The 27,998-nt window shown below is 46.5% G+C and overlaps 1 protein-coding gene across 5 annotated transcripts in view; it reads left to right on the forward strand.

Moving 5' to 3' along the window:
* Window positions 1-27,998, forward strand: part of ST3GAL3 (ST3 beta-galactoside alpha-2,3-sialyltransferase 3) — a 298,525-nt gene that overhangs the window by 151,332 nt on the left and 119,195 nt on the right. For all 5 annotated transcript variants that reach the window (XM_056533074.1, XM_056533073.1, XM_056533075.1 and 2 more), the window contains one exon: window positions 13,718-13,760. In XM_056533074.1, the coding sequence (XP_056389049.1) occupies window positions 13,718-13,760 (43 nt within the window). The remainder of the gene's footprint in view (window positions 1-13,717; window positions 13,761-27,998) is intronic.

Here is a 27,998-nt window from a genome sequence, read left to right on the forward strand (position 1 = left end):
AAGAATTGGGACAGAAAAGAAGGATCGCGAAGCGTGCGACTCAAATTACAGACTCACAATCTGTAAGTAGAAGAAGACAGATATAACATATAAGAATAATAATTATAATAATAATAAAACAATAAAATCACAAAAATACAGGACAATCATATATGAATGAACCGTATATGACCCTATATGACAATATAATTAGAAAGGAAACAAAGAAAACCATATGAGACAGATCATATACTTAACTTGCTGCCAGAGCAGAAAGAAAGAGGAAGAGGATCTACAAGCAGCCCCCTTTTATAGCAGCCAGTCAGGCTGGGAGGGGAGGAGTATACAGGGGACTGCTGGGAATTGTAGTTTTTTGTTTTGAAAAAATTGCATGATGTTTCTGCTATGAGCATTAAAGAAAGAAAGATTAATGCATAAGATATGAGCCTCCTGTCTGATATATAACTCAGGATCAGTACAGTATAAGTAATGTAATGTATGTACACAGTGATCTCACCAGCAGAATAGGGAGTACAGCTCTGGAGTATAATACAGGATATAACTCAGGATCAGTACAGGATAAGTAATGTAATGTATGTACACAGTGACCTCACCAGCAGAATAGTGAGTACAGCTCTGGAGTATAATACAGGATAAGTAATGTAATGTATGTACACAGTGACCTCACCAGCAGAATAGTGAGTACAGCTCTGCAGTACAATACAGGATATAACTCAGGATCAGTACAGGATAAGTAATGTAATGTATGTACACAGTGACCTCACCAGCAGAATAGTGAGTACAGCTCTGGAGTATAATACAGGATATAACTCAGGATCAGTACAGGATAAGTAATGTAATGTATGTACACAGTGACCTCACCAGCAGAATAGTGCGTGCAGCTCTGCAGTACAATACAGGATATAACTCAGGATCAGTACAGGATAAGTAATGTAATGTATGTACACAGTGACCTCACCAGCAGAATAGGGAGTACAGCTCTGGAGTATAATACAGGATATAACTCAGGATCAGTACAGGATAAGTAATGTAATGTATGTACACAGTGACCTCACCAGCAGAATAGGGAGTACAGCTCTGGAGTATAATACAGGATATAACTCAGGATCAGTACAGGATAAGTAATGTAATGTATGTACACAGTGATCTCACCAGCAGAATAGTGAGTACAGCTCTGGAGTATAATACAGGATATAACTCAGGATCAGTACAGGATAAGTAATGTAATGTATGTACACAGTGACCTCACCAGCAGAATAGTGAGTACAGCTCTGGAGTATAATACAGGATATAACTCAGGATCAGTACAGGATAAGTAATGTAATGTATGTACACAGTGACCTCACCAGCAGAATAGTGAGTACAGCTCTGGGGTATAATACAGGATATAACTCAGGATCAGTACAGGATAAGTAATGTAATGTATGTACACAGTGACCTCACCAGCAGAATAGTGAGTACAGCTCTGGAGTATAATACAGGATATAACTCAGGATCAGTACAGGATAAGTAATGTAATGTATGTACACAGTGACCTCACCAGCAGAATAGTGAGTACAGCTCTGGAGTATAATACAGGATATAACTCAGGATCAGTACAGGATAAGTAATGTAATGTATGTACACAGTGATCTCACCAGCAGAATAGTGAGTACAGCTCTGGAGTATAATACAGGATATAACTCAGGATCAGTACAGGATAAGTAATGTAATGTATGTACACAGTGATCTCACCAGCAGAATAGTGAGTACAGCTCTGGAGTATAATACAGGATATAACTCAGGATCAGTACAGGATAAGTAATGTAATGTATGTGCACAGTGACCTCACCAGCAGAATAGTGAGTACAGCTCTGGAGTATAATACAGGATATAACTCAGGATCAGTACAGGATCAGTAATATAATGCACTAACTCTGCTGTCAATGTCTTTTACGTGAACTGTGTCTTATCTTGCTAGACTGACTTTTTAGCTATGGAAGGCATTTTTGGGAAGAATTCTATGTTGGGACATGCTCGTTCAGTGACGTCGCTGCTGATCTGAAAGGTGTCATAATATTCACAGTCACTGACAATTGTCAGGAGAAGCCTTTTCTATTGGTTTCTTTTGAATCGATTCTATTTGAGGAAGTGACCGATGTTTTAGTGACAGATGCAGCCGTATAGAGCCGCTGCCCGATGATGGATTGTCTGCGTTCTAACATAAAAGGTACAAAAAAATCTCCTGCTGTGTAGAAGTATAAACCTCCCTCAGGGTCAGCAGGAAGTCAGCAAAATACTTAGGAAAGATCAGGTATAAAATATACGTAAAAATCCCCCAGTGAGAAACAGAAAATCATCAGGGAGGAGCCGAATACATGGGAGACCCGAGAACAGTGGTCTTCATCCTGCGGACCTCCAGATGTTGCAAAACTACAATTCCCAGCATGACCGGACAGCCGTTGGCTGTCCGGGCATGCTGGAAGTTGTAGTTTTGCAACATCTGGAGTTCTGCAGGTTGAAGACCACTGCCCTAGAAGCTGGACTTAATGTAACATTATTTAGTATCTGTCTAATAATTACATTTACTTCTTGTCCATTTCCTATGTATTACAGTGGGTTTGCATGTCAGATTTGACAGAGAAAGTTAACCCTTAGTTGGGGGGGGCTGTTGTATTGGTGCTTAAAGGGGTTATCCAGGAAAAAACTTTTTTTTATATATCAACTGGCTCCAGAAAGTTAGACAGATTTGTAAATTACTTCTATTAAAAAATCTTAATCCTTTCAGTACTTATGAGCTTCCGAAGTTAAGGTTGTTCTTTTCTGTCTAAGTGCGCTCTGATGACACGTGTCTCGGGAACCGCCCAGTTTAGAAGAGGTTTGCTATGGGGATTTGCTTCTAAACTGGGCAGTTCCCGAGACACGTGTCATCAGAGAGGACTTAGACAGAAAAGAACAACCTTAACTTCGGAAGCTCATAAGTACTGAAAGGATTAAGATTTTTTAATAGAAGTAATTTAGAAATCTGTCTAACTTTCTGGATCCAGTTGATATATAAAAAAAAGTTTTTTCCTGGATAACCCCTTTAAGAAAACGTTTTATAATTTGTTGTGGTGAGAAGTGGGACTGCAAGTAAAATTGTGAAAAAAATTTGATAGAAATGTCTTGTAGAAACTGCAAAAGCTGCTGAATAAAAACGATATATCCTTGACTTATCTATATATTATATGACTATAAAAAAATGTGAAAAGGTGAGTATGTGTCTAATGTGATGACAGCTGGTGGTCCACAGAAGCTCCACACATCACAACACATCAGTTGGATCTTTTATTTAACGTGCAAAAAAAAGAAAAATAAAAGTTATATGTTACTCAGTACCTAATCCTGATCATGTACATATCATTTTTATGTGTCTAGGACCTATATATCACTTACAAATAGCATTTATATGTTGCCCACTTGCTTTGTGTTCTTGCCTTGGGGAGGGGGCGTGTCCATCTCTCTCCCTCACTGTGATGACTCATCTGCTCTGAGTCTGGGAGTAGCCTGGCAGTCTGCAAATCTTTCACAGTAGTTTTAGTAAAGCTGGATGCTAATCAACAAAGCTGTCACTCTGTGCGTCATTCAGCTTTCACAGACTCCTGAATGTCTGATCAGCTTCTTTGTCTTTTAGGAGTCAGAAAGCTTTGGCTGTTCAAGCATGCTGGGAGTTGTAGTTTTGCAACAGCTGGAGCTGCAGTGTTTATACAGCACTGTGTTAGAGCAGTGTTGCCTTTCGCTGTTGCAAAAATACAACTCCCAGCATGCCCACACATCCTTTGTCTGTAGTTTTGCAAGAGCTGGAGGCACACAGCTGGAGAATACACAGCTCTAAAAATGAGTTTTACAAAGATTGTACCCCCAGCTGTTGTAAAACTACAACTCCCATCATGGGAGTTGTAGTTTAGGAACATCTGAAGGCTGTAGTGGTGCAATGGTGATCTCCTATACTGAATACCAACACAATTTCTGGCCGGTATCCAGTATGCTGCAAAATACAGAGTAGTCTGTCTGCATAAAGATAGATGACCCCTAGTGGCGGCTATTTTCATTTTAAATTTTTTTAGTAAAATTGACATTTAAAAAAAAATGTATATTTAAAGGGAACCAATCATCAGATTTTACCCTATATAATGCTTGGCAAAGCGTTATATAGGGTAAAATCTTTATTTTCACCATTCCCGGGGGACGCTCCTGCCCCCAGGGATGGTGAACATATGAAGTTATAAACTAGTCACTGCCGCCGCCGTAAGTAGTCACCTGGGCGGGGAGCTCTTCTCACCAACTCCCGTTCTTCGGCCGGGAGCGACGCCCCCTCCGCTTGATTGACGGGCCGCGTCATCGCTCTGCCCCGTCTGATCAGTGAGCGGAACAATGACAGGAGCATTCCCCGGGAATGGTGAAAATAAAGATTTTACCCTTTGCCAAGCGTTATATAGGGTAAAATCTGATGATTGGTTCCCTTTAAAAAGTCATCTTATCAATAGTACTACAAAATATAAAAGGTTTTTCACAATGGCAGTGCCTCTTTAAGGTATGACTCTAAAGGAATGATTTAGAAAGAGGTGATTGATCCCATTTAAGATAAAGGTTATGGACACCTTTAAATTAAAAAAAAAAAAATTCTATTTTTGAATTGTACTTTTATCCTACAAGAAAAAATTTTTTTTTCAAAAGGTCTTAAAAATAACACAATAAAAATGTTAAAAATGTTGTTCAATTCCTTTTCTGCAGCCGGAATGTTCTCACACATAGAGAAGGCTGCTCTCTGCCGTTCAGAGTAAAATCTGTCAGAGGAACTGCCTAATGGCTGTCTGCAGCCTCTCTCTCTCCTCTCCTGACAGCTTAGTCTCCAGCTCTTCTCTCTTCTCTCCTGACAGCTCAGTCTCCAGCCTCTCTCTCTCCTCTCCTGACAGCTCAGTCTCCAGCCTCTCTCTACTCTCCTGTCAACTCAGTCTCCAGCCTCTCTCCTCTCCTGACGGCTCAGTCTCCAGACTCTCTCTCTTTTCTCCTGACAGCTCAGTCTCCAGCCTCTCTCTCTCCTCTCCTGACAGCTCAGTCTCCAGCCTCTCTCTACTCTCCTGATGGCTCAGTCTCCACACTCTCTCTCTTCTCTCCTGACAGCTCAGTCTCCAGCTCTTCTCTCTCCTCCCCTGACAGCTCAGTCTCCAGCTCTTCTCTCTCCTATCCTGACAGCTCAGTCTCCAGCCCTTCTCTGCTGTCTCATGACAGCTCAGTCTCCAGACCGTTCCTCTCCTCTGCTGATGGCTCACTCTCAATCCCCTCTCTCTCCTCTCCTGATGGCTCGGTCTCTAGTCTCTCTCTTTTCCTTCTCCAATTCCTCTATCTTCTCTTCTGATGGCTTAGTCTCCAGACCTTATCTCTCCTTTTCTTACAGCTTTGTCTTCTTTCGTGATGGCACAGTCTGCAGCCCTTATCTCTTCCCCCTAACAACTCACTATTTGGCCCCTTTCTCTCTTATGGCTCAGTCTCCAGCCCTTCACTTTCCTCTCCTGACAGTTCAGTCTTCAGCCCTTATCTCTGTTAAACTGTGATCTGGCCAAATATCGGTTTAGAAGATTGTGCAGTAGTGAAGAAAGGGGCTGGAGACCAAGTAGCTTTTCTGGAAGACTTCCCTTTGAAGGAAATAATGGAACCTGCCCAATTTGTGACAACATGGCGGCTTAACAGATTTAAATGAGTTATTATTTTTTTTACACCATAGTAGTTATGATGAATTAATAAAAATGCCTTCCTGTAAGTGTTATAGCGGTATAGTCCTGTTCCTCACAGCTGTGTCTGTAGGACATATCCTATATGTATCTTAGGATGGTTTTCGGGTGGTGGGATGTTGTGTGGTCTCAGAGAAAGTGAACAAGACAGAACCTGTTCCTCAGCTCTTATTCTTCTCTTCCCCGATTTCCTTTGGGTTATTCCCGACATTGTCATTTCTATTCATTCCCCTTGTGCTGACAGGTTAGTAGTTACAGTCTCCTGTCAGACATGAAATCCTCCTGTGTTGTTATCTCTCGGTGTCTCTCAGTTTGCCGGGAGGCAATTCCAGGGAATAGAGAAGTAATGGACGAGACTGTCACCCTGTGATCCCATCGCTCCGGCCCAGTGTATCTTGTTTTATGTTGTGATTTTACCCAAGTTGAAACAATGAAAAGATTTCTCTGTCAGACCTATCAGTTACACTAGGTCAGTGCTGATGTTTTTGGATAAATAATTGACTTGTCAATAAAGTTCTGATGTTTGCGATATTTAGAGTAAATGCAAATAGTTTATTTTATGAATTAGAGCCAGATACCTGTGCAGAGGTGGGAGGACGTGAACAGTGATCATCCCCAATTGACTTCTATAGAAGAGTGTTGTGGGCATGAGCTGTGCAGAGGTGGGAGGAGGAGAACAGTGATCATCCCCAATTGACTTCTATAGAAGAGTGTTGTGGGCATGACCTGTGCAGAGGTCGGTGTGGAGGAAGTGAACAGTGATCATCCCCAATTGACTTCTATAGAAGAGTGTTGTGGGCATGAGCTGTGCAGAGGTTGGTGTGGAGGACGTGAACAGTGATCATCCCCAATTGACTTCTATAGAAGAGTGTTGTGGGCATGAGCTGTGCAGAGGTGGGAGGAGGAGAACAGTGATCATCCCCAATTGACTTCTATAGAAGAGTGTTGTGGGCAGGACCTGTGCAGAGGTTGGTGTGGAGGAGGTGAACAGTGATCATCCCCAATTGACTTCTATAGGAGAGTGTTGTGGGCATGACCTGTGCAGAGGTGGGAGGAGGAGAACAGTGATCATCCCCAATTGACTTCTATAGAAGAGTGTTGTGGGCATGAGCTGTGCAGAGGTCGGTGTGGAGGAGGTGAACAGTGATCATCCCCAATTGACTTCAATAGAAGAGTGTTGTGGGCATGACGTGTGCAGAGGTCGGTGTGGAGGAGGTGAACAGTGATCATCCCCAATTGACTTCTATAGAAGAGTGTTGTGGGCATGACGTGTGCAGAGGTCGGTGTGGAGGAGGTGAACCATGAAAATCACCAATTGACTTCTATAGAAGAGTGTTGTGGGCATGACCTGTGCAGAGGTGGGAGGAGGAGAACAGTGATCATCACCAATTGACTTCTATAGAAGAGTGTTGTGGGCATGACCTGTGCAGAGGTTGGTGTGGAGGAGGTGAACAGTGATCATCCCCAATTGACTTCTATAGGAGAGTGTTGTGTGCATGACCTGTACAGAGGTGGGAGGAGGAGAACAGTGATCATCACCAATTGACTTCTATAGAAGAGTGTTGTGGGCATGAGCTGTGCAGAGGTCGGTGTGGAGGAGGTGAACCATGAAAATCACCAATTGACTTCTATAGAAGAGTGTTGTGTGCATGACCTGTGCAGAGGTGGGAGGAGGAGAACAGTGATCATCACCAATTGACTTCTATAGAAGAGTGTTGTGGGCATGACCTGTGCAGAGGTGGGAGGAGGAGAACAGTGATCATCACCTATTGACTTCTATAGGAGAGTGTTGTGGGCATGCTTTATGACCTGTGCAGAAATCAGTGTGCGAGATGGGGTGCTGTAACCATCACCTACTGTGAATGGTATATCCTACGGGATAGATATATATTGCTCACTTGGGTGATGAAATAAAAGCCACTTATTGAATCACCGATTGGAGTGCTGCTGTGCATCTGTTTGCTATATCGTGTGGAGGCTCCGGACCAGAGCCTGACCGCGGTCTGCACCCGTTCACTGTGAAGTTTGCTGCCTTCTACTTCTTGCTGTGTGTGTATGTATATATATATATATATATATATATATATATATATATATATATATATATATAAATATATCACTTTTATTGCAATCTTTCCTGGAAAGGAATAATGAAAAGTTTTCTCTACAGAAAAGTGAAATGTAATTATTATGAAGCTTAGTGGCCAGTGGAAAAATGTGCAATATCACGTTAATAAAACCGCGTGTTTAATGGTGTTTATATAAAAAAAAATACCAAAAGTCCAGAATTGCAGATTATTGGTCACTTCATATACCATAAAAAATGTATAAAAAGAGATAAGAAAGTTCCATAAAAAAAAAATGGTACCGATAAAAACTACAGATAATGGCGCAACAAATAACCCTCATACATCCCTGTATATGAAAAATAAAAGAGTTATAGGGGTCAGAAGAGGGAAGTTTAAAGCATTCTAATTTCCGCACAAAAAGTAATTTTTTTAAAAGTGGTAAAGTTAAACCTAAATGAATTGGTATAACACAGTAATCAAATTTGCCCCACAAATAATTATTTTTTTTGTTTCAGCGTAGATTTGGTGGTAACATGAGTGATGTCATTTTTCAAAGTACAATTGGTGGCGCAAAAATCAAGCCCTCATATGGGTCTGTAGGTGGAAAATTAAAAGTGTTATGGAAAAAAAGAAGGAAAAAACTAAAGTAGAAAAATAAAGAAAAATCCCTGTGTCGTTAAGGAGTTATACTGCCCTCAGACTCGATGTTCTTGTCTGCTATAAAGGATATTTTTCTTGTCCTTGGCTTTGGTTTGCGATTTTTATATTTCTTGTGTATATTCTTGGCCTGTTTTTTTGATTACTCTATTGCTGTCTGATTTTGTATTGCACTGCCTTCTCTGTTAACAACCTGGCTTGTTTGACCCTAATTATATGTTTGTTTGTGCTTTCCCTGTTAGTATTCCTGTCGCTGTTAAAGGGGTAATCCACCCCTAGACATCTTATCCCCTTGTCACGATTCGGCTGGCAGGAGGTGGATCCTCTGTGCCAGAGAGGGATTGGCGTGGACCGTGCTGGTGGACCGGTTCTAAGTTGCTACTGGTATTCACCAGAGCCCGCCGCAAAGCGGGATGGTCTTGCAGCGGCGGTAGCAACCAGGTCGTATCCACTAGCAATGGCTCAACCTCTCTGACTGCTGAAGATAGGCGCGGTACAAGGGAGTAGACAAGAGCAAGGTCGGACGTAGCAGAAGGTCAGGGCAGGCAGCAAGGATCGTAGTCAGGGGCAACGGCAGGAGGTCTGGAACACAGGCTAGGAACACACAAGGAAACGCTTTCATTGGCACAATGGCAACAAGATCCGGCGAGGGAGTGCAGGGGAAGTGAGGTATAAATAGGGAGTGCACAGGTGAACACACTAATTAAGCCAACTGGGCCAATCAGCGGCGCAGTGGCCCTTTAAATCGCAGAGACCCGGCGCGCGCGCCCTAAGGAGCGGGGCCGCGCGCGCCGGGACAGGACCGACGGAGAGCGAGTCAGGTACGGGAGCCGGGGCGCGCATCGCGAGCGGGCGCCACCCGCATCGCGAATCGCATCCCGGCTGGGAGAGGTATCGCAGCGCACCCGGTCAGCAGGTCTGACCGGGGCGCTGCAATTGCGAGGATGTTGCGAGCGCTCCGGGGAGGAGCGGGGACCCGGAGCGCTCGGCGTAACACCCCTATACAAAGTATAGGGGATAAGATGTCTCATCGCGGGGGTCCCGCCGCTGGGGATGCCCGCAATATAGCATGCAACACCCACCTGTTACGGAAGCGCTGGAGGGTCTGGCTCCCGACCACGGGGACGGAAGATTGTGACGTCATGACTCCGCCCCCGTGTGATGTCACGTCCCTCCCCCTCAATGCAAGTCAATGGGAGGGGGCGTGACAGCTGTCACATGGGGGCGAGTCGTGACGTCACAATCTTCCATCCTCGTGGTCGGGAGCCAGACCCTCCAGCGCTTCCGGAGCAGTAACAGGTGGGTGCTGTGTGCTATATTGTGGGGGTCCCTAGCGGCAGGACCCCCACGATCAGACATCTTATCCCCTATCCTTTGGAAAGGGGATAAGATGTCTAGGGGTGGAGTACCCCTTTATGTTGTTTGAGAACTCTCTTGTGCCTGACCTTTTCTTGACTTCCATATTGTGGTGTTTGTTACTTTGACTTTGTTTTGCCCTGCTCCTTACTAGCGTAGGGATTGGCAGCATGACTGGGACCACCCTATTAAGGAGGTGGGCACCCCAAAAGGCAGGGGTGGGGCAGAGGGTGTAAGTCAGTTTAGGGCCGCACTTATCCCTGCCCAGTGGTCTAGTCTAATCCCCGTCATGTGTTACTCACAATGCTCGATCATGTATAAAAACTAAAATTAGGCCCAGATTAGGGCTCAAAACATTTTGCTGTACCCTGTGTCCCCTATGTCCTCTATATATAGGGCACAGGACTCTGATTATAAACAAAATCAGTGTAATAAATACAACAAAACCAATATTGCTGTAATATACAACATTTCATAACTTTAGCTTTTATTGGTTTCAGAACCGATATGATCTGGGGTTTTTGCTGTGTCATCTCCTCTTAGTAGGATGACCCTAGAATTTATAGGCACATTACTGGCATGCTGAGTAAGTAAACCCTTTGGAATTACCAGGATTTCTGCATTGATTGCTAATAAAATGTGATACGATCATTATCTAAGTTAGAAATGTAAACAGATGCAATGTAGGGAAACTAATAATCCAAACAGTTGTGCAAACCTCATTGCAGCTACTACGGGATCTACAGCCTATTGAGTTCAAGGGTTGACTCTTCTCCCTGCTCTGTAGATGAATCCATCAAATACATAAGTGATACATACATGCCTGTTAATAGGTCAGTCACATTGGGGGGGGGGGGTATTTATCAAAGGATTTATGTGTTGTTTTTTAACGTAACTTTGGCGCAGTGTCTTTTTGCGCCAAAGTTTGGCACATCTTCTCCACTGTCATTTTTAGAACTTTCTCAAAATCACACGGTCCTGTGTGTGTGATTTTTAACTTTAGTCAGTCAGTAATTCATCATTTGCGCAATTTTGGCGCAAATCCCGTTTTTTTTTTTTTTGGCGCAAATCCCCGCCAAGAAATTTTGCACATGGTAAACAAAATTAGCAATGTCAGAAAATGTAAAGGCGTTAACATACATTAAAAACAAAAAAAAATTCTGAAAGCAGCGACGCCTCCGGGGCTGCTCAATACTATCCTGCGACATAGTTGTCTCTGAGGAACCTTCACCCTCCGTTGAGCCAGCATTGGACATGGCCGCACAGGTTCAGGAAAGGTAAGCACTAGAGCAGTGGTCTCCAAACTGCGGACCTCCAGATGTTGCAAAACCACAACTCCCAGCATGCCCGGACAGCCGTTGGCTGTCCGGGCATGCTGGGAATTGTAGTTTTGCAACATCTGGAGGTCCGCAGGTTGAAGACCACTGCACTAAACATAAAAATATAAACCCCACAAAAGAAAATAACTCATGTCGCTTGCTGATATACTGCAGGAGGGACCCCGAAATGGCTGCACAAGGGGTAAAATATGCGTCCTCTGTGGCGGTAAGTTCTGTGTAAAAGGCGCTGTGAATGGCGGATTTCAACATTTGAGCCAAAATTACTAACAACTTGATAAAATGATAAATTTGGTGCATGTCCACGAAAACCAAAGTGAAAAAAAAAAAAAAGGGTAAAAAGAAACAGTCAACAGGCAAAATTGATAAATACCCCCCCCCCCCCCCATTGTGTTTGCCCATATTTGTGATTTAGAGACCACATTAAACCACATTTTATTAGTAACTGATTCAGAAATCCAGGGGTCACTTATGTTTTCTCCCTGCCCTGTGAATGTTTACTCACTGTGCTCAATAAAACACATGATTGATACACTTGTTTGTTATTTTATTAGTTGAACTCGATTATTTTGTTTTAGTAATTCTGACTTGGAGAACAATCAGATCACACTTTATACGTGATTGAATGGGTTCACTTACTTTTTATTGTACTTTACCATAATGCCTAGCAGTGGCAGTGTTTAAATACCTTGGACTATGGGAATTTGAATACTTTGCAGGAAAATGTGTATCTTCCCGTCACTTAACTAAACATACCCTGGACATTTATTGCTTCCCACCCCCCAGCGTGTTTATACATCCATCTTGTGTAACCGAGTTATCACATTTATTAATGTCCATCTGAAGGAGCAGACACGTTGCATTGAAAGCTGCTTCCCACGCTTTGCTGGCTGGTTGGGTTTGCACTTTGCATTGGTGGCTTTTCGATATGTATATCTTGTTCTAATCCTACCAGGTCGTGGGGCCCGGGAGGTATGGGCATTCCCTTTAATATATTCCTATTCTTAGTCGTCTTGTGAATTGTACATTACATGAATGATGGGTAATGTTATCTTTATGTAAATATTAGTGAGCCATTTTTTCCCAGCATCGGTATGATGAACGAGGAGACAGTGGAGGGGAACAGCTCGTGCTGTACTTGCAGGGTCTCTCTTCTAGACCATGAGGGACATTAGGTTATCTGAACATCATGTTTCTTGTGTCGCTGCTGCAGTTTAGCACCGTGGTTATGACTTTTGCCTTTGAGCGTTGGGCTTGTTGCCTTTTAATGCAACATTGGGTCGACATTTGCTAGTGGTCGTGGATAAAACAATGTGAAAGTCCTAGGTTCGAAGTCCAACCAAGGAATTGGCATGGCGTTTGTATGTTATCCCCATACTTTATCTGACTAGGTTTGCCTAGTTCAAACCCTCCGATTGTTATCATACCCTAATAATAATTAGCTATGGGTAGCCTTTACAATGGAGGCACACAGAGAGCTTAAAGGGGTATTCCAGGCAAAAACTTTTTTTCATATATCAACTGGCTCCGGAAAGTTAAACAGATTTGTAAATTACTTCTATTAAAAAATCATAATCCTTCCAATAGTTATTAGCTTCTGAAGTTTTCTGTCTAACTGCTCAATGATGATGTCACGTCCCGGGAGCTGTGCATGATGGGAGAATATCCCCATAGGAGCTGGACAGCTCCCGGGACGTGAGTCATCAGAAAGCAGTTAGACAGAAAACAGCAACTCAATTTCAGAAGCTAATAACTATTGGAAGAGTTAATATTTTTTAATAGAAGTAATTTACAAATCTGTTTAACTTTCCAGAGCCAGTTGATATATATATAAAAAAAAGTTTTTGCCTGGAATACCCCTTTAAGCTCTAGTAAGTATTATATCTCCCTCAACTCACACTGCTCAGTACTGTTCTGTCATGTCCTTCATGCTGCTGCTGCTTTTGAGTATATAGGGGAGCAGGATCCACTCTTCTGACAGTGTTCTATAGGGATATAGGGGAAACAGGATCTTCTCTTCTTGTGCAGTGTAGGGAGACATCAAAGCAGATAGTCTACTCCTAGAAGCTTAAAGGGGTACTCTAATTGTTTATCTTGTTGCTCTCTGGATGGGACATATTGTCTTTGTATTGTAAACCTTTGAAAACTTAAATAAAAATTTACAGTAAAAAAAAAAAGAGGAAAAAAAGGGGTACTCTACTGCACCAGAGTCCGGAACATTTTGTTTGGGGGATTCCCCCCCAATGACATCACACCACGCCCCCTCAATGCAAGTCTATGGAAAGGGGGGGTTCCGGATGCTGGGGCAGTGGAGTATCCCTTTATCTGAAAATTATAAAAAGAGCCTGCAGGGGGGAAAACTGGTGAAAAAATGCCATATACAAGTTATATACTGCCACCGCAGCCTTAGGAGTCACCTGATAATGCAGAGAACTCTGTAGTTGCCCAAAGATAAATGATGACAGGATGTTCCCCAATTATGTCACTCAAATCCATCCTATGTGTCCACAGACTTTTCATATAAATAATTGCTACTTTTCTTTTTCAGAATATGATCGTCTCGGATTTCTGCTTAAATTGGATTCTAAGCTGTAAGTAAAAACTTCATTGCTCACTTGTTCTGCCATTATTATTTTTTATAATATTATTGCGCAAAACTTTATAATACTCGTATTAGTTGAAAATGTCATCATCCTCATACCCCAAAAAAACTACAATCTGGAATAATACAGTTAATAAAAAGGGGGGGGGGGGGGGGGGTATGCAGCTGCAGTGTATCTCCCCCGATGTCTGTGATGCTGCATGGTACAAGAGAGAGGGATCGTGGGAGGTGAAATCTGATTGGCACACGGCACATCTCTGACATCACACCAGGAAGAGCTCATCCAATCCGTGAGCATGAGAGAGAATACAATAATAGAAGGCGGCAGGATAACCCCCCAAACCTGCAGGTTACACACGTATGTCTGCACTACACCAGATACTTCTACAGCTTCCTAATGGCTAGTTCACACTGAGGAAATTCGGGCAAGGAATTTGGTGACCCGACCCTATAGTGTGCCTCCAGCTGTTTTTTGTGTCCTGCTTTCAGCAGCAATCCAACGCTACGAGCAGCCACACAGGAACCTGCGAGTTGCAGCGCACACTCGCAGTGTACTTACAGACATCGCATAGTGGGCGCAATGTCTGGGTACACTGCGCATGCGCACGGCAATTCGCACGTCCCTGTGTGGCTGCTCATTGCGGCGGATTGTTGCTGTGAGCAGGACACGGTAAAAAACTGCTGGAGGCACACTATAGGGTCGGGTCACGGGTGGATCCACAGCGTAAAACACGCTGCAGATCTGTTATGTGTGACACTATCCTAAAACAAACTTCCATTGATTTTAATAAGATTCCTCAGACTAGTAATTTTTGTGTGAAAATTTCTGACTTGGATACAGATTTGACTTGTCAATTCTTCTTGTGAGTAAAATTTCACAACATCAATAGACTTTGATGATATCTACTAGAAAGGAACTAGAAGTGAGTATTTAAGTTGTTCTCTTCTATTCACTGATTTTATTTAATTTTTATTACATATTTGTACATAATAGGCACAACAGACAGAAGCTGTTTTATTGACATTGTTACGCCTAGCGCTCCGGGTCCCCGCTCCTCCCCGGAGCGCTCACGGCGTCTTTCTCCCCGCAGCGCCCCGGTCAGTCCCGCTGACCGGGAGCGCTGCACTGTCTTGGCCGTTGGGGATGCGATTCGCACAGCGGGACGCGCCCGCTCGCGAATCGCATCCCAGGTCACTTACCCGTCCCGGTCCCCTGCTGTCATGTGCTGGCGCGCGCGGCTCCGCTCTCTAGGGCGCGCGCGCGCCAGCTCTCTGAGACTTAAAGGGCCAGTGCACCAATGATTGGTGCCTGGCCCAATTAGCTTAATTGGCTTCCACCTGGTCCCTGACTATATCTGACCTCCTCCCATGCACTCCCTTGCCGGATCTTGTTGCCTTGTGCCAGTGAAAGCGTTTAGTGTTGTCCAAGCCTGTGTTACCTGAACTTCTGCTACCCATCCTGACTACGAACCTTGCCGCCTGCCCCCGACCTTCTGCTACGTCTGACCTTGCCTCTGCCTAGTCCTTCTGTCCCACGCCTTCTCAGCAGTCAGCGAGGTAGAGCCGTTGCTAGTGGATACGACCTGGTTGCTACTGCCGCAGCAAGACCATCCCGCTTTGCGGCGGGCTCTGGTGAAAACCAGTAGCCTCTTAGAACCGGTCCACTAGCACGGTCCACGCCAATCCCTCGCTGACACAGAGGATCCACTACCTGGAAGCCGAATCGTGACAGTAGATCCGGCCATGGATCCCGCTGAGGTGCCGCTGCCAAGTCTCGCTGATCTTCCCACGGTGGTCGCTCAGCAATCGCAGCAGATTGCCCAACAAGGACAGCAGCTGTCGCAGTTGACCGCCATGTTACAGCAACTTCTGCCTCTGCTACAGCAGCAACCATCTCCTCCGCCAGCTCCTGCACCTCCTCCGCAGCGAGTGGCCGCTCCTAACCTACGCTTGTCCCTGCCGGACAAATTTGATGGGGACTCTAAACTCTGCCGTGGATTTTTGTCTCAGTGTTCCCTGCATATGGAGATGTTGTCAGACTTGTTTCCTACAGAACGGTCTAAGGTGGCGTTCGTAGTAAGCCTTCTTTCAGGAAAGGCCTTGTCTTGGGCCACACCGCTCTGGGACCGCAATGATCCTGCCACAGCCACAGTCCAGTCCTTCTTCGCTGAAGTCCGTAGTGTCTTCGAGGAACCTGCCCGAGCCTCTTCTGCTGAGACTGCCTTGCTGAACCTGGTCCAGGGTAATTCTTCCGTTGGCGAGTACGCCATACAATTCCGTACTCTTGCTTCTGAACTATCCTGGAATAATGAGGCTCTCTGCGCGACCTTTAAAAAAGGCCTATCCAGTCGCATCAAGGATGTGCTGGCCGCACGAGAGATTCCTGCCAACCTCCAAGAACTCATCCATTTGGCTACCCGCATTGACATGCGTTTTTCTGAGCGACACCAAGAGCACCGCCAGGAAAAAGACTTAGATCTCTGGGCACCTCTCCCACAGCATCCTTTGCAGTCTTCGCCTGGGCCTCCCGCCGAGGAGGCCATGCAAGTGGATCGGTCTCGCCTGACCCAGGAAGAGAGGAATCGCCGTAGAGAAGAAAATCTCTGTCTGTACTGTGCCAGTACTGAGCATTTCTTGGTGGATTGCCCTATCCGTCCTCCACGCCTGGGAAACGCACGCACGCACCCAGCTCACGTGGGTGTTGCTTCTTTTGGTTCTAAGTCTTCTTCTCCACGTCTCACGGTGCCCGTGCGGATTTCTTCTACAGCCAACTCCTCCCTCTCAGCCGTGGCCTGCTTGGACTCTGGTGCCTCTGGAAATTTTATTTTGGAGTCGTTTGTTAATAAATTCAGCATCCCGGTGACCCGTCTCGTCAAGCCGCTCTACATTTCCGTGGTCAACGGAGCCAGATTGGACTGCACCGTGCGTTACCGCACAGAGCCCCTCCTCATGTCTATTGGACCCCACCTTGAGAGGATTGAGTTCTTCATTCTCCCCAACTGTACCTCTGAGGTCCTCCTCGGTCTGCCTTGGCTCCGGCTTCATTCCCCCACCATTGATTGGACCACCGGGGAGATCAGGAACTGGGACTCTGCCTGCCACAGGAAGTGCCTCTCCCCCCCTCCCAGTCCCGTCAGGCAAGCCTCTGTGCCTCCCCATGGCCCCCGTCCTGGTGTCACACTGCCCCGTGCCAGGCCTCGCCCTCTGCCCTCCCTCCCCATTCCCACTCCTGCTGTACTGCCTGCCGTTGAGGAAACCCTCCATTCTTTCCCGGTGTCCTCATCCCAGGGGAGGCAGTTACCGGACAAAGAGAAGGGGAGACCTAAGGGGGGGGGTACTGTTACGCCTAGCGCTCCGGGTCCCCGCTCCTCCCCGGAGCGCTCACGGCGTCTTTCTCCCTGCAGCGCCCCGGTCAGTCCCGCTGACCGGGAGCGCTGCACTGTCTTGGCCGTTGGGGATGCGATTCGCACAGCGGGACGCGCCCGCTCGCGAATCGCATCCCAGGTCACTTACCCGTCCCGGTCCCCTGCTGTCATGTGCTGGCGCGCGCGGCTCCGCTCTCTAGGGCGCGCGCGCGCCAGCTCTCTGAGACTTAAAGGGCCAGTGCACCAATGATTGGTGCCTGGCCCAATTAGCTTAATTGGCTTCCACCTGGTCCCTGACTATATCTGACCTCCTCCCATGCACTCCCTTGCCGGATCTTGTTGCCTTGTGCCAGTGAAAGCGTTTAGTGTGTCCAAAGCCTGTGTACCTGAACTTCTGCTACCCATCCTGACTACGAACCTTGCCGCCTGCCCCCGACCTTCTGCTACGTCTGACCTTGCCTCTGCCTAGTCCTTCTGTCCCACGCCTTCTCAGCAGTCAGCGAGGTAGAGCCGTTGCTAGTGGATACGACCTGGTTGCTACTGCCGCAGCAAGACCATCCCGCTTTGCGGCGGGCTCTGGTGAAAACCAGTAGCCTCTTAGAACCGGTCCACTAGCACGGTCCACGCCAATCCCTCGCTGACACAGAGGATCCACTACCTGGAAGCCGAATCGTGACAGACATGAATGGGAACATTACTGGGCACGCCCTGTGACCTTTACGTAGGTAATTTGAAAGGGAGGGGGAGGCTGTGCTGTAAGCAACAGCTGTTGTGTGCACCTCTGTTATCTATACACTGGGGTCATCTTTCACTGTAATACTGTCTGTGATGATAATGAGGAGACTGCTGTGAAGTGATCTGTACAGAACAGGAAGTCTGAAATTCGTTTTAGGTTTAGTGGCTAAAATGGGAAATGCAAGATTTCAGGATTATTTTAAAATTTATATAGAAAAATGGAAGATAAAAAAAAAAAAACATATCACCAAAAATTCTTATAAAATATGTGTAACACGAGAACTTGATTTAAACAATTGGTCATTTTCTGATGACCCCTTTCTTACAAGTTGCAAAGAATAATGGGACGATCTTCCATCTGGATTGATCATGTCCTGCACCATAGAGGCAGCAGCAGAATCTCTCCCATTAATTCACTGGACACTAATGACATCAATAACGCAACGAGTAAACGATGATTAGATCCTGATGATTCATTAATCATTATGCTGCCGAGATGGAGACAAATCAATGTTTATTTCAAGGGGAAATCTCAACTGTATGGTGTCAGGTCTGCTCTGCGGATGACCACTGGGGGGGAAATGTAGCAATGGTTGGCACCAATGGAACACTCGTATTGTGCTAGTACACAGCAGCCATAGAGTTAAAACCATCTGCCTAATATTGTCACCCTCGTGTTCTGACCTGTTAGAGCCCTGAGACCCATAGTCCTGTGATGTGACCCCAGAGGCCCGGACTCCATAGTCCTGTAAAGTGACCTCCCCCGCCACCCCCCCCCCCCAGGCCTGGACCCCATAGCCCTGTGATGTAACCCCTGAGGCCTGGACTCCATAGTCCTGGGATGTAATCCTTACAATACTTATTAGCTGCTGAATACTACAGAGGAAATTCTTTTCTTTTTGGAACACAGAGCTCACTGCTGACATCACGAGCACAGTGCTCTCTGCTGACACCTCTGTCCATTTTAAGTACTGTCCAGAGTAGGAGAAAATCCCCATAGAAAACATATGCTGGTCTGGACAGTTCCTAAAATGGACAGAGATGTCAGCAGAGAGCACTGTGCTCGTGATGTCTGCAGAGAGCTCTGTGTTCCAAAAAGAAAAGAATTTCCTCTGTAGTATTCAGCAGCTAATAAGTACTGGAAGGATTAAGATTTTTAATATAAGTAATTTACAAATCACTTTCTGGCACCAATTGATTTAAAAAGAAAAGTTTTCCACAGGAGTACCCCTTTAATGTGTGCCATGATGTGACGTCCTGGATGTCTTGTTCAGCGCGGTTATACGGTCGCCCAGGTTGCAGATTGATGTCATCATTGTGCACAGATGTCCTGAATCAGTGAACACGTACGGCCATATTGATTCGGAGGCTTGTTCTGTTGGGGAAGCAGATTTTTCAGGACGTGTTCCCAGATAAGGAGCTATATATTCCTCATTGTTGTGCCAAGTTACGTGTATTTCCTTTTTATTCATTACTGTAGAGTTGATATGAATCTGAGGCTCAGGATGAACAGTTATATAGTCCCCAGTAGACAGGTGAGGTCTGCAGAGTATAATGGTCAGTAAGTGATGCTGCGTCCGTGTCGTCTCCGTGTAGTCAGTTACATTAGGTATATTGTAGATGTGCAGTATATGAAGGGGCAGATGTGGCTGGGGTACCCGCGGGGTGGAGGTAATGTATCCGTACACGTCTCGATTACATGGATCTTCCTCTGGATACAGTAGCAGGATCAGGATTGAGTTGCTGACGTTTTGTGTCGTCGAGGAGCGGAGGTGATGATGGCGACACGATCGTCTCCTGACGCGCTGACTGTGTATCCTCCACTATATGGACATTTCTTTCATCCCTCTTGTCTCAAGGTGCATTAGCGGGAATATGACTGATCCAGGGTTTATCTGGGATATTCGTGCAGGGGATCTTTGGGTTACAGTCGGGATGATTTATCTGCCGGTGACAGGGACCCCCGCCTCTTGCATTCCTGTACGCCCCTTCTCTGATGCTATAACACCTGGTATATAAACTGCACTGTAGGGCCGGGCGGTATCATCAAATGTGTGTATCACGGTATTTTTTTTAACTTTTGGCGCTTCCACGGTATATAACGGTATTTCCTAGCAACCCCCCCCATATTAATTCCTAATTATCAGCCCACATCCCCATCGGGCTAAATACTCACATATCACCCGCAAGCGCTGCCCTCCTCGTGCTGTTTGTTGCAGCCGCCGGCGCTGACACTCTATACTGTGCGGTATCCCTATTCCCGGGCTGCAAAAGGTAAACAAAGTAAACTTTAACGCACCTACGTCGGCCTTACGCTGGGGACGGGAACGTGGGAGAGCCATCAGCCTATCACCGGCCGAGGAGGAACATTGCTGTGGCCGGTGATAGGCTGACGGCTGTCCGACGTTCCCGTCCCCAGGAAGCAGATGAGGTTGGTACCGGACCAACGGGAGGTGAGTTAAAGTTTAGGGATCCCGCACAGTATAGAGCAGTGGTCTTCAACCTGCGGACCTCCAGATGTTGCAAAACTACAACTCCCAGCATGCCCGGACAGCCGTTGGCTGTCCGGGCATGCTGGGAGTTGTAGTTTCGCAACATCTGGAGGTCCGCAGGTTGAAGACCACTGGTATAGAGTGTCAGCGCCGGTGGCCGCAACAAACGGGACGAGGAGGGCAGCGTTTGCGGGTGACATGTGAGTAGTACCCCAATGGGCTGATAATTAATGGGGGGGGGGCAGAACAGCGCTCGCTGGTCACATATGATTAGTTCCCCGATGTGGGGACAACGCAGCGCTGGGCTGATAATACATTCATTCCTGAGGGGGAGGGGCCTAACCGGTATTGCGGTATGGGTTAAAATTCATATCATGCAGCACAAAAATTGTTGTATGCGGTATGAACCGGTATATACCGCCCAGCCCTAATGCACTGTCACCTGTCACCTGTCCCCGGTGAATTGCAGTGGATTGCAATTTGCCATAGAATGTAATGTGTGACTCGGCTTGAGCGCTCCGCCTCCATTACATTCTATCGGCTGACACTCGCACACCAGCCCCCAACTATTGGTTACTGCGGGGACTGGGGGGTGGGGGTGTGTGTGCGAGTGTCACGTGACATATTTAATAGTCACCGCATCGCTCCTCACTGCAGTCTCACTAGGGTTATCACAGGGAGAGAGGATCTCCTCTCCCTGTGATAACCCGAAGCTTCATGCAGCTCTCTTGGCTCCTGTGGCCCGATTCCCGAGAGCGGAATCGGGCCACACAAGCTAAGCCATATGCTCTTCACTGTATTTACTGTTTAATGTCACCCGCCAGCGCTATCGACCGCGTGCCCCCGGTGAGCGCCATCGGTCAGCAACGCTGTGCCCGTCAGCGGTACTGTTTAATGTCACCCGCCAGCGCTATCGATCGAGTGCCCCCGGCGAGCGCCATTGGTCAGTGCTGCGACTAGCAGGACCCCTTTGCGCGCCAGCGCAGCTTCATGCCCGTTCTGCTCCTCGTCCCCCGATAACTATCAGGGAACGAGGAACAGAATGGCGAGCATCCCGAGCGCCATCGGTCGGCGCTGCGACTACCCCCCCCAGCCCCTGCAGTAACCAATGGTTAGGGACTGGTGTGCGAGTGTCAGCCTATAGAATGTAATGGAGGCGGAGCGCTCAAGCCGAGAAAAGTGCTGAGTCACACATTACATTCTATGGCAAATTGCAATCCACTGCAATGTACCGGCTGTAAATCCCACAGGAATCTCTTTTATTTCTTACTATGGCGCAGATCACCTTGGAGCATCCAGTTATGGGAGGTGAGATTCACCTCGTTCTGTATCCACGCTGAACATCTTGGCTCCTCTCCGTATCCTCGAAGTGAACGATATAATTGGAGCCAGGCCGTCCGGACGTTATAGACATTAATGCAAAGGAACTTCTTTTCCATTTTCCTTTATGATTAATTTGGGCAGCTGCTGATTAGAAACATATAGCGGATGCCACGTTCTGTGTCAGCGACTTCCTCTGGATGATACCTCGTCATTGTCCGGTAGTCTACAAAGCATAGTCTCATGTAGCATAGTCCTTTCCATTACTCCACAACATGGACCTTTTATCTCTTTTCTATGTGCCCTGGTTGTATATACCTGTATGTATTTAGAGTACGGAGTAAAGATGTGCCCAGGAATATACATTACAGACATTGTCATATGAATGAGGTAGAGATATAGGTGGACGATCCAGTGACATGGCGTCTCATTGTGTGTTCTGGGCCCCTCTCCATATTAAGTTACTATTGAATGTGCCCGAGAAGAGAGGCTTCACTCATCCCCACATACTGCGCCTCACTGACTCCGCGCCACCGCCGCCGCTCCTTCCTCCCTTTTCCATCCCGGTCACAAATAATGAATTCTTGATGTAAGACCCTGAATTGTATGGGAAAAGACAGAGAGGGCAGAGAGGAGGCCGGATACTTTTACATTTCATTCAAGTCTGTTTTCCATTATCCTGATGGAAGATTGAATCACTCCAGATGCACAACGCATTTCCATCCCATGATTGATACGACGTGATTAATTATTGCAAGTGCTGTAATACACGTGCATAAATACGGCTCGCGTCCAATGAGAAAATCTGCTTTGGTTATATACAACCAGCTAAGAAACTTAAGCCATGACAACCCCGGGGCCAGCTACAAATGTGCACAACACTTGAGTACAATGGTGTTTATGTGCGTCCTACTCCGGCGTGTTCAGTGTTACAGTCAAGTATCGATCCGTCCACTTGTGTGAACCTATCAAACAGAGGTGGCACTGAAAGATCGAGGCAGGTGATGTCAACATTTACAGTGAATATAGGGCGCATTGTTTTCCAACCAGTTGTCATACTTTTTGTAGGCCCCAAAAATTGAATCACTATGTTTAATGTGTTTAATAGCATCATGTCGGCCATTTTGTGTACAATCTAAGTAGACTACAATGCTGTTCAAATCTAGAACCCCTAGCATGCCCTGAAATCTTTGGCTGTCCGGGCATGCTACGAATTTGTAGTTTTGAAACAGCTGGAGGCACATTGGTTGGGAAACATTGATGTGGAGTAATGGAAAAACAGATTATGGTCAAGAAGTTCGTGGCTAAGGTCACAGACTTTAGCAATTAGTTGCCACGTGATGCAAAACCCACCACAATTACAGTAATCTTTTGGCTACTAAAGTCTGGTATTAGTTGCCTAAACTGAAGAATCTCTGAAAAGTATAACAAGAAAATACGGAGCGCTCACCGTTCTAATTGCGGGTAGACAGGAATCCGTAATCCAAAGACCGCATCGGTCTATGCAGGGAGGCGGCAGATCGATCCAGCGGGAGTTCAGACATCAGGCCACGGACCCTATTATGCCCCTAGGCGCTTCGTTAGGACTGTGCCACGGACGGACCATATCACGCCCCTAGGCACTTTGTTAGGACCGTACCACGGACACTGACCTATCACACCCCTAGGCGCTTTGTTAGGATCGTACCACGGACACAGACCGTATCACGCCCCTAGGCGCTTGGTTTGGACCGTACCACGGACACGGACTGTATCACACCCCTGTCACACAGACCGTTAAAGCAGCCTGACGAAGCGCCTAGGGGCATGATACAGTCCGTTTCTGTGGTACAGTCCTAACAAAGCGCCTAGGGGCATGATACGGTCCGTGGCCTGACGTCTGAACTCCCCCTGGATCGATCTGCCGCCTCCCTGCATAGACCGATGCGGTCTTTGGATTACTAAGTCCTGTCTGCCTGCAATTGGAACGGTGAGCGCTCCGTATGTTCTTGTGTGGTTATAGATTGTATGCTGTGTTTCGTTGGGCGTGTAGCGCCACCTGCCATTACCATAACTTACACACCTGGATCCGTGATTTGATGCTAATCTTAGGAAATATGGATTCACCACACGGTAGTGCCAAAAATGCAATTTCCACACAAATGAAAAAACGCCAGAAAAAAACGCCAGAGGCAGGACATTGCACTGGCGTTTTTTTAGGCGTTTTTTTCAACCCAAAAAAACAAGTAGAAACTTGCGCCCAATGTGTCTGTTTGGCTGACCGGTCCCGGAGCATGAGGGACGCCTGATGGACCCCATCTGGTCTCATTGGCCCATGTCAGGGTCCAGTCTGCAGCCGATTTCTCGCCACCATATATTTTGTTGTCCAGGTCCTGCGACAAAGCAGAAAAATAGGAATTAAATGGCGATGCGAATGAGCCCCAAAAGGGCCTAATTCTGCAGCACAGAGGGTGACTAGAATAATGACCATTACCATAGTTATGACTATTACACCGGGATTCAGCAGCTTCTAATAACATTAAAGGAGGGCGCTGTATATGTAAATTACGTTTCATTGGGTTTCAGCGTCTTTACGTAAAGGCTTTCGTTTACTGACATCAAGCAGAGAACTTAATATGCGAAGTTTATTAGGAACTTTTTTTTATCATACATTAATGAAGCTTTATTACCTAAAACTGGAAAATCCCTTTACATCTCCTAATACTTTTGTTTAGGTGGATGAGTAACTTGAGGCGGCCGGATTACTAGGGACATCCCCATATAATTGTGGTTGTTAGGCAGCATATCCCTAGTAACCGAACTGTCAGACATGACTCAGTTATTGGTCACATCATTCCTGGGCAGCGGCCATTAGAATATTCTATATTAGGTGCAGTATAGCTTCTATATTAAGTTCTGAATAAATGGGAACTTGTAGGATCTAAACTAGTGGTCTCCAAACTGTGGGCCTCCAGATGTTGCAAAACTACAACTCCCAGCATGCCCGGACAGCCAACGGCTGTCCGGGCATGCTGGGAGTTGTAGTTTTGCAATAGCTGCAGGCAAACTGGTTGGGAAACACTGTCCTTTTGGCTGTCCGGGCATGCTGGGAGTGGTAGTTTTGCAATAGCTGCAGGCACACTTGTTGGGAAACACTGTCCTTTGGCTGTCCGGGCATGCTGGGAGTTGTAGTTTTGCAATAGCTGCAGGCAAACTGGTTGGGAAACACTGTCCTTTGGCTGTCCGGGCATGCTGGGAGTTGTAGTTTTGCAATAGCTGCAGGCACACTTGTTGGGAAACACTTTCCTTTGGCTGTCCGGGCATGCTGGGAGTTGTAGTTTTGCAATAGCTGCAGGCACACTTGTTGGGAAACACTTTCCTTTGGCTGTCCGGGCATGCTGGGAGTTGTAGTTTTGCAATAGCTGCAGGCACACTTGTTGGGAAACACTGTCCTTTGGCTGTCCGGGCATGCTGGGAGTTGTAGTTTTGCAATAGCTGCAGGCACACTTGTTGGGAAACACTTTCCTTTGGCTGTCCGGGCATGCTGGGAGTTGTAGTTTTGCAATAGCTGCAGGCACACTTGTTGGGAAACACTGTCCTTTGGCAGTCCGGGCATGCTGGGAGTTGTAGTTTTGCAATAGCTGCAGGCACACTTGTTGGGAAACACTGTCCTTTGGCTGTCCGGGCATGCTGGGAGTTGTAGTTTTGCAATAGCTGCAGGCACACTTGTTGGGAAACACTGTCCTTTGGCTGTCCGGGCATGCTGGGAGTTGTAGTTTTGCAATAGCTGCAGGCACACTTGTTGGGAAACACTGTCCTTTGGCTGTCCGGGCATGCTGGGAGTTGTAGTTTTGCAATAGCTGCAGGCACACTTGTTGGGAAACACTGTCCTTTGGCTGTCCGGGCATGCTGGGAGTTGTAGTTTTGCAATAGCTGCAGGCACACTTGTTGGGAAACACTGTCCTTTGGCTGTCCGGGCATGCTGGGAGTTGTAGTTTTGCAATAGCGGCAGGCACACTGGTTGGGAAACACTGTCCTTTGGCTGTCTGGGCATGCTGGGAGTTGTAGTTTTGCAATAGCTACAGGCACACTGGTTGGGAAACACTGTCCTTTTGGCTGTCCGGGCATGCTGGGAGTGGTAGTTTTGCAATAGCTGCAGGCACACTTGTTGGGAAACACTGTCCTTTGGCAGTCCGGGCATGCTGGGAGTTGTAGTTTTGCAATAGCTGCAGGCACACTTGTTGGGAAACACTGTCCTTTGGCTGTCCGGGCATGCTGGGAGTTGTAGTTTTGCAATAGCTGCAGGCACACTTGTTGGGAAACACTGTCCTTTGGCTGTCCGGGCATGCTGGGAGTTGTAGTTTTGCAATAGCTGCAGGCACACTTGTTGGGAAACACTGTCCTTTGGCTGTCCGGGCATGCTGGGAGTTGTAGTTTTGCAATAGCTGCAGGCACACTGGTTGGGTAACACTGTCCTTTGGCTGTCCGGGCATGCTGGGAGTTGTAGTTTTGCAATAGCTGCAGGCACACTTGTTGGGAAACACTTTCCTTTGGCTGTCCGGGCATGCTGGGAGTTGTAGTTTTGCAATAGCTGCAGGCACACTTGTTGGGAAACACTGTCCTTTGGCTGTCCGGGCATGCTGGGAGTTGTAGTTTTGCAATAGCTGCAGGCAAACTGGTTGGGAAACACTGTCCTTTGGCTGTCCGGGCATGCTGGGAGTTGTAGTTTTGCAATAGCTGCAGGCACACTTGTTGGGAAACACTTTCCTTTGGCTGTCCGGGCATGCTGGGAGTTGTAGTTTTGCAATAGCTGCAGGCACACTTGTTGGGAAACACTGTCCTTTGGCTGTCCGGGCATGCTGGGAGTTGTAGTTTTGCAATAGCTGCAGGCACACTTGTTGGGAAACACTGTCCTTTGGCAGTCCGGGCATGCTGGGAGTTGTAGTTTTGCAATAGCTGCAGGCAAACTGGTTGGGAAACACTGTCCTTTGGCTGTCCGGGCATGCTGGGAGTTGTAGTTTTGCAATAGCTGCAGGCACACTTGTTGGGAAACACTTTCCTTTGGCTGTCCGGGCATGCTGGGAGTTGTAGTTTTGCAATAGCTGCAGGCACACTTGTTGGGAAACACTGTCCTTTGGCTGTCCGGGCATGCTGGGAGTTGTAGTTTTGCAATAGCTGCAGGCACACTTGTTGGGAAACACTGTCCTTTGGCAGTCCGGGCATGCTGGGAGTTGTAGTTTTGCAATAGCTGCAGGCAAACTGGTTGGGAAACACTGTCCTTTGGCTGTCCGGGCATGCTGGGAGTTGTAGTTTTGCAATAGCTGCAGGCACACTTGTTGGGAAACACTGTCCTTTGGCTGTCTGGGCATGCTGGGAGTTGTAGTTTTGCAATAGCTGCAGGCACACTTGTTGGGAAACACTTTCCTTTGGCTGTCCGGGCATGCTGGGAGTTGTAGTTTTGCAATAGCTGCAGGCACACTTGTTGGGAAACACTGTCCTTTGGCTGTCCGGGCATGCTGGGAGTTGTAGTTTTGCTAGGCCCTTTTGCATTGGTCTCAGCCCTGTCGCTCTCCAAACGGTTTCTAAACTACAACTCCCAGCATGCCCGGGCAGCCAACAGGGTCCACAGTATGGAGACCATTTCTCTACACTTTATCCAGCTTGCTCTAGTGATGTGTTTGGGAAGAGGGACGCAGACTGTATCGTAGGACATAAGGAGGCGTCGTAACCACATCACCTCCATGACCTTATGTCGCGCCATTTGCTCTTATGTCTGGCGTAAAATCATCACAGATTATACAACGTCAAGGGGTTTGGAGCTCCCGGGCATTTAAAGGGGTACTCCAGTGAAAAACTTTTTTTTTTTTTTTTAAATCAACTGGTGCCAGAAAGTTAAACAGATTTGTAAATTACTTCTATTAAAAAAATCTTAATCCTTCCTGTACTTATTAGCTGCTGAATACTACAGCGGAAATTCTTTTTGAAACACAGAGCTCTCTGCTGACATCATGACCACAGTGCTCTCTGCTGACATCTCTGTCCATTTTAGCAACTGTCCAGAACAGCATATGTTTTCTATGGGGATTTCTTTACTCTGGACAGTTCCTAAAATGGACAGAGATGTCAGCAGAGAGCACTGTGCTCGTGATGTCAGCAGAGAGATCTGTGTTTCAAACGGAAAAGAATTTCCACTGTAGTGTTCAGCAGCTCATAAGTACAGGAAGGATTAAGATTTTTTAATAGAAGTAATTTACAAATCTGTTTAACTTTCTGGCACAAGTTGATTTAAAAAAAAAAAAAAAACATTTTCACCGGAGTACCCCTTTAACCTATAGC

Source organism: Hyla sarda, chromosome 7 (genome assembly GCF_029499605.1).
Source record: "Hyla sarda isolate aHylSar1 chromosome 7, aHylSar1.hap1, whole genome shotgun sequence".
Taxonomy (NCBI): Eukaryota; Metazoa; Chordata; class Amphibia; order Anura; family Hylidae; genus Hyla; species Hyla sarda.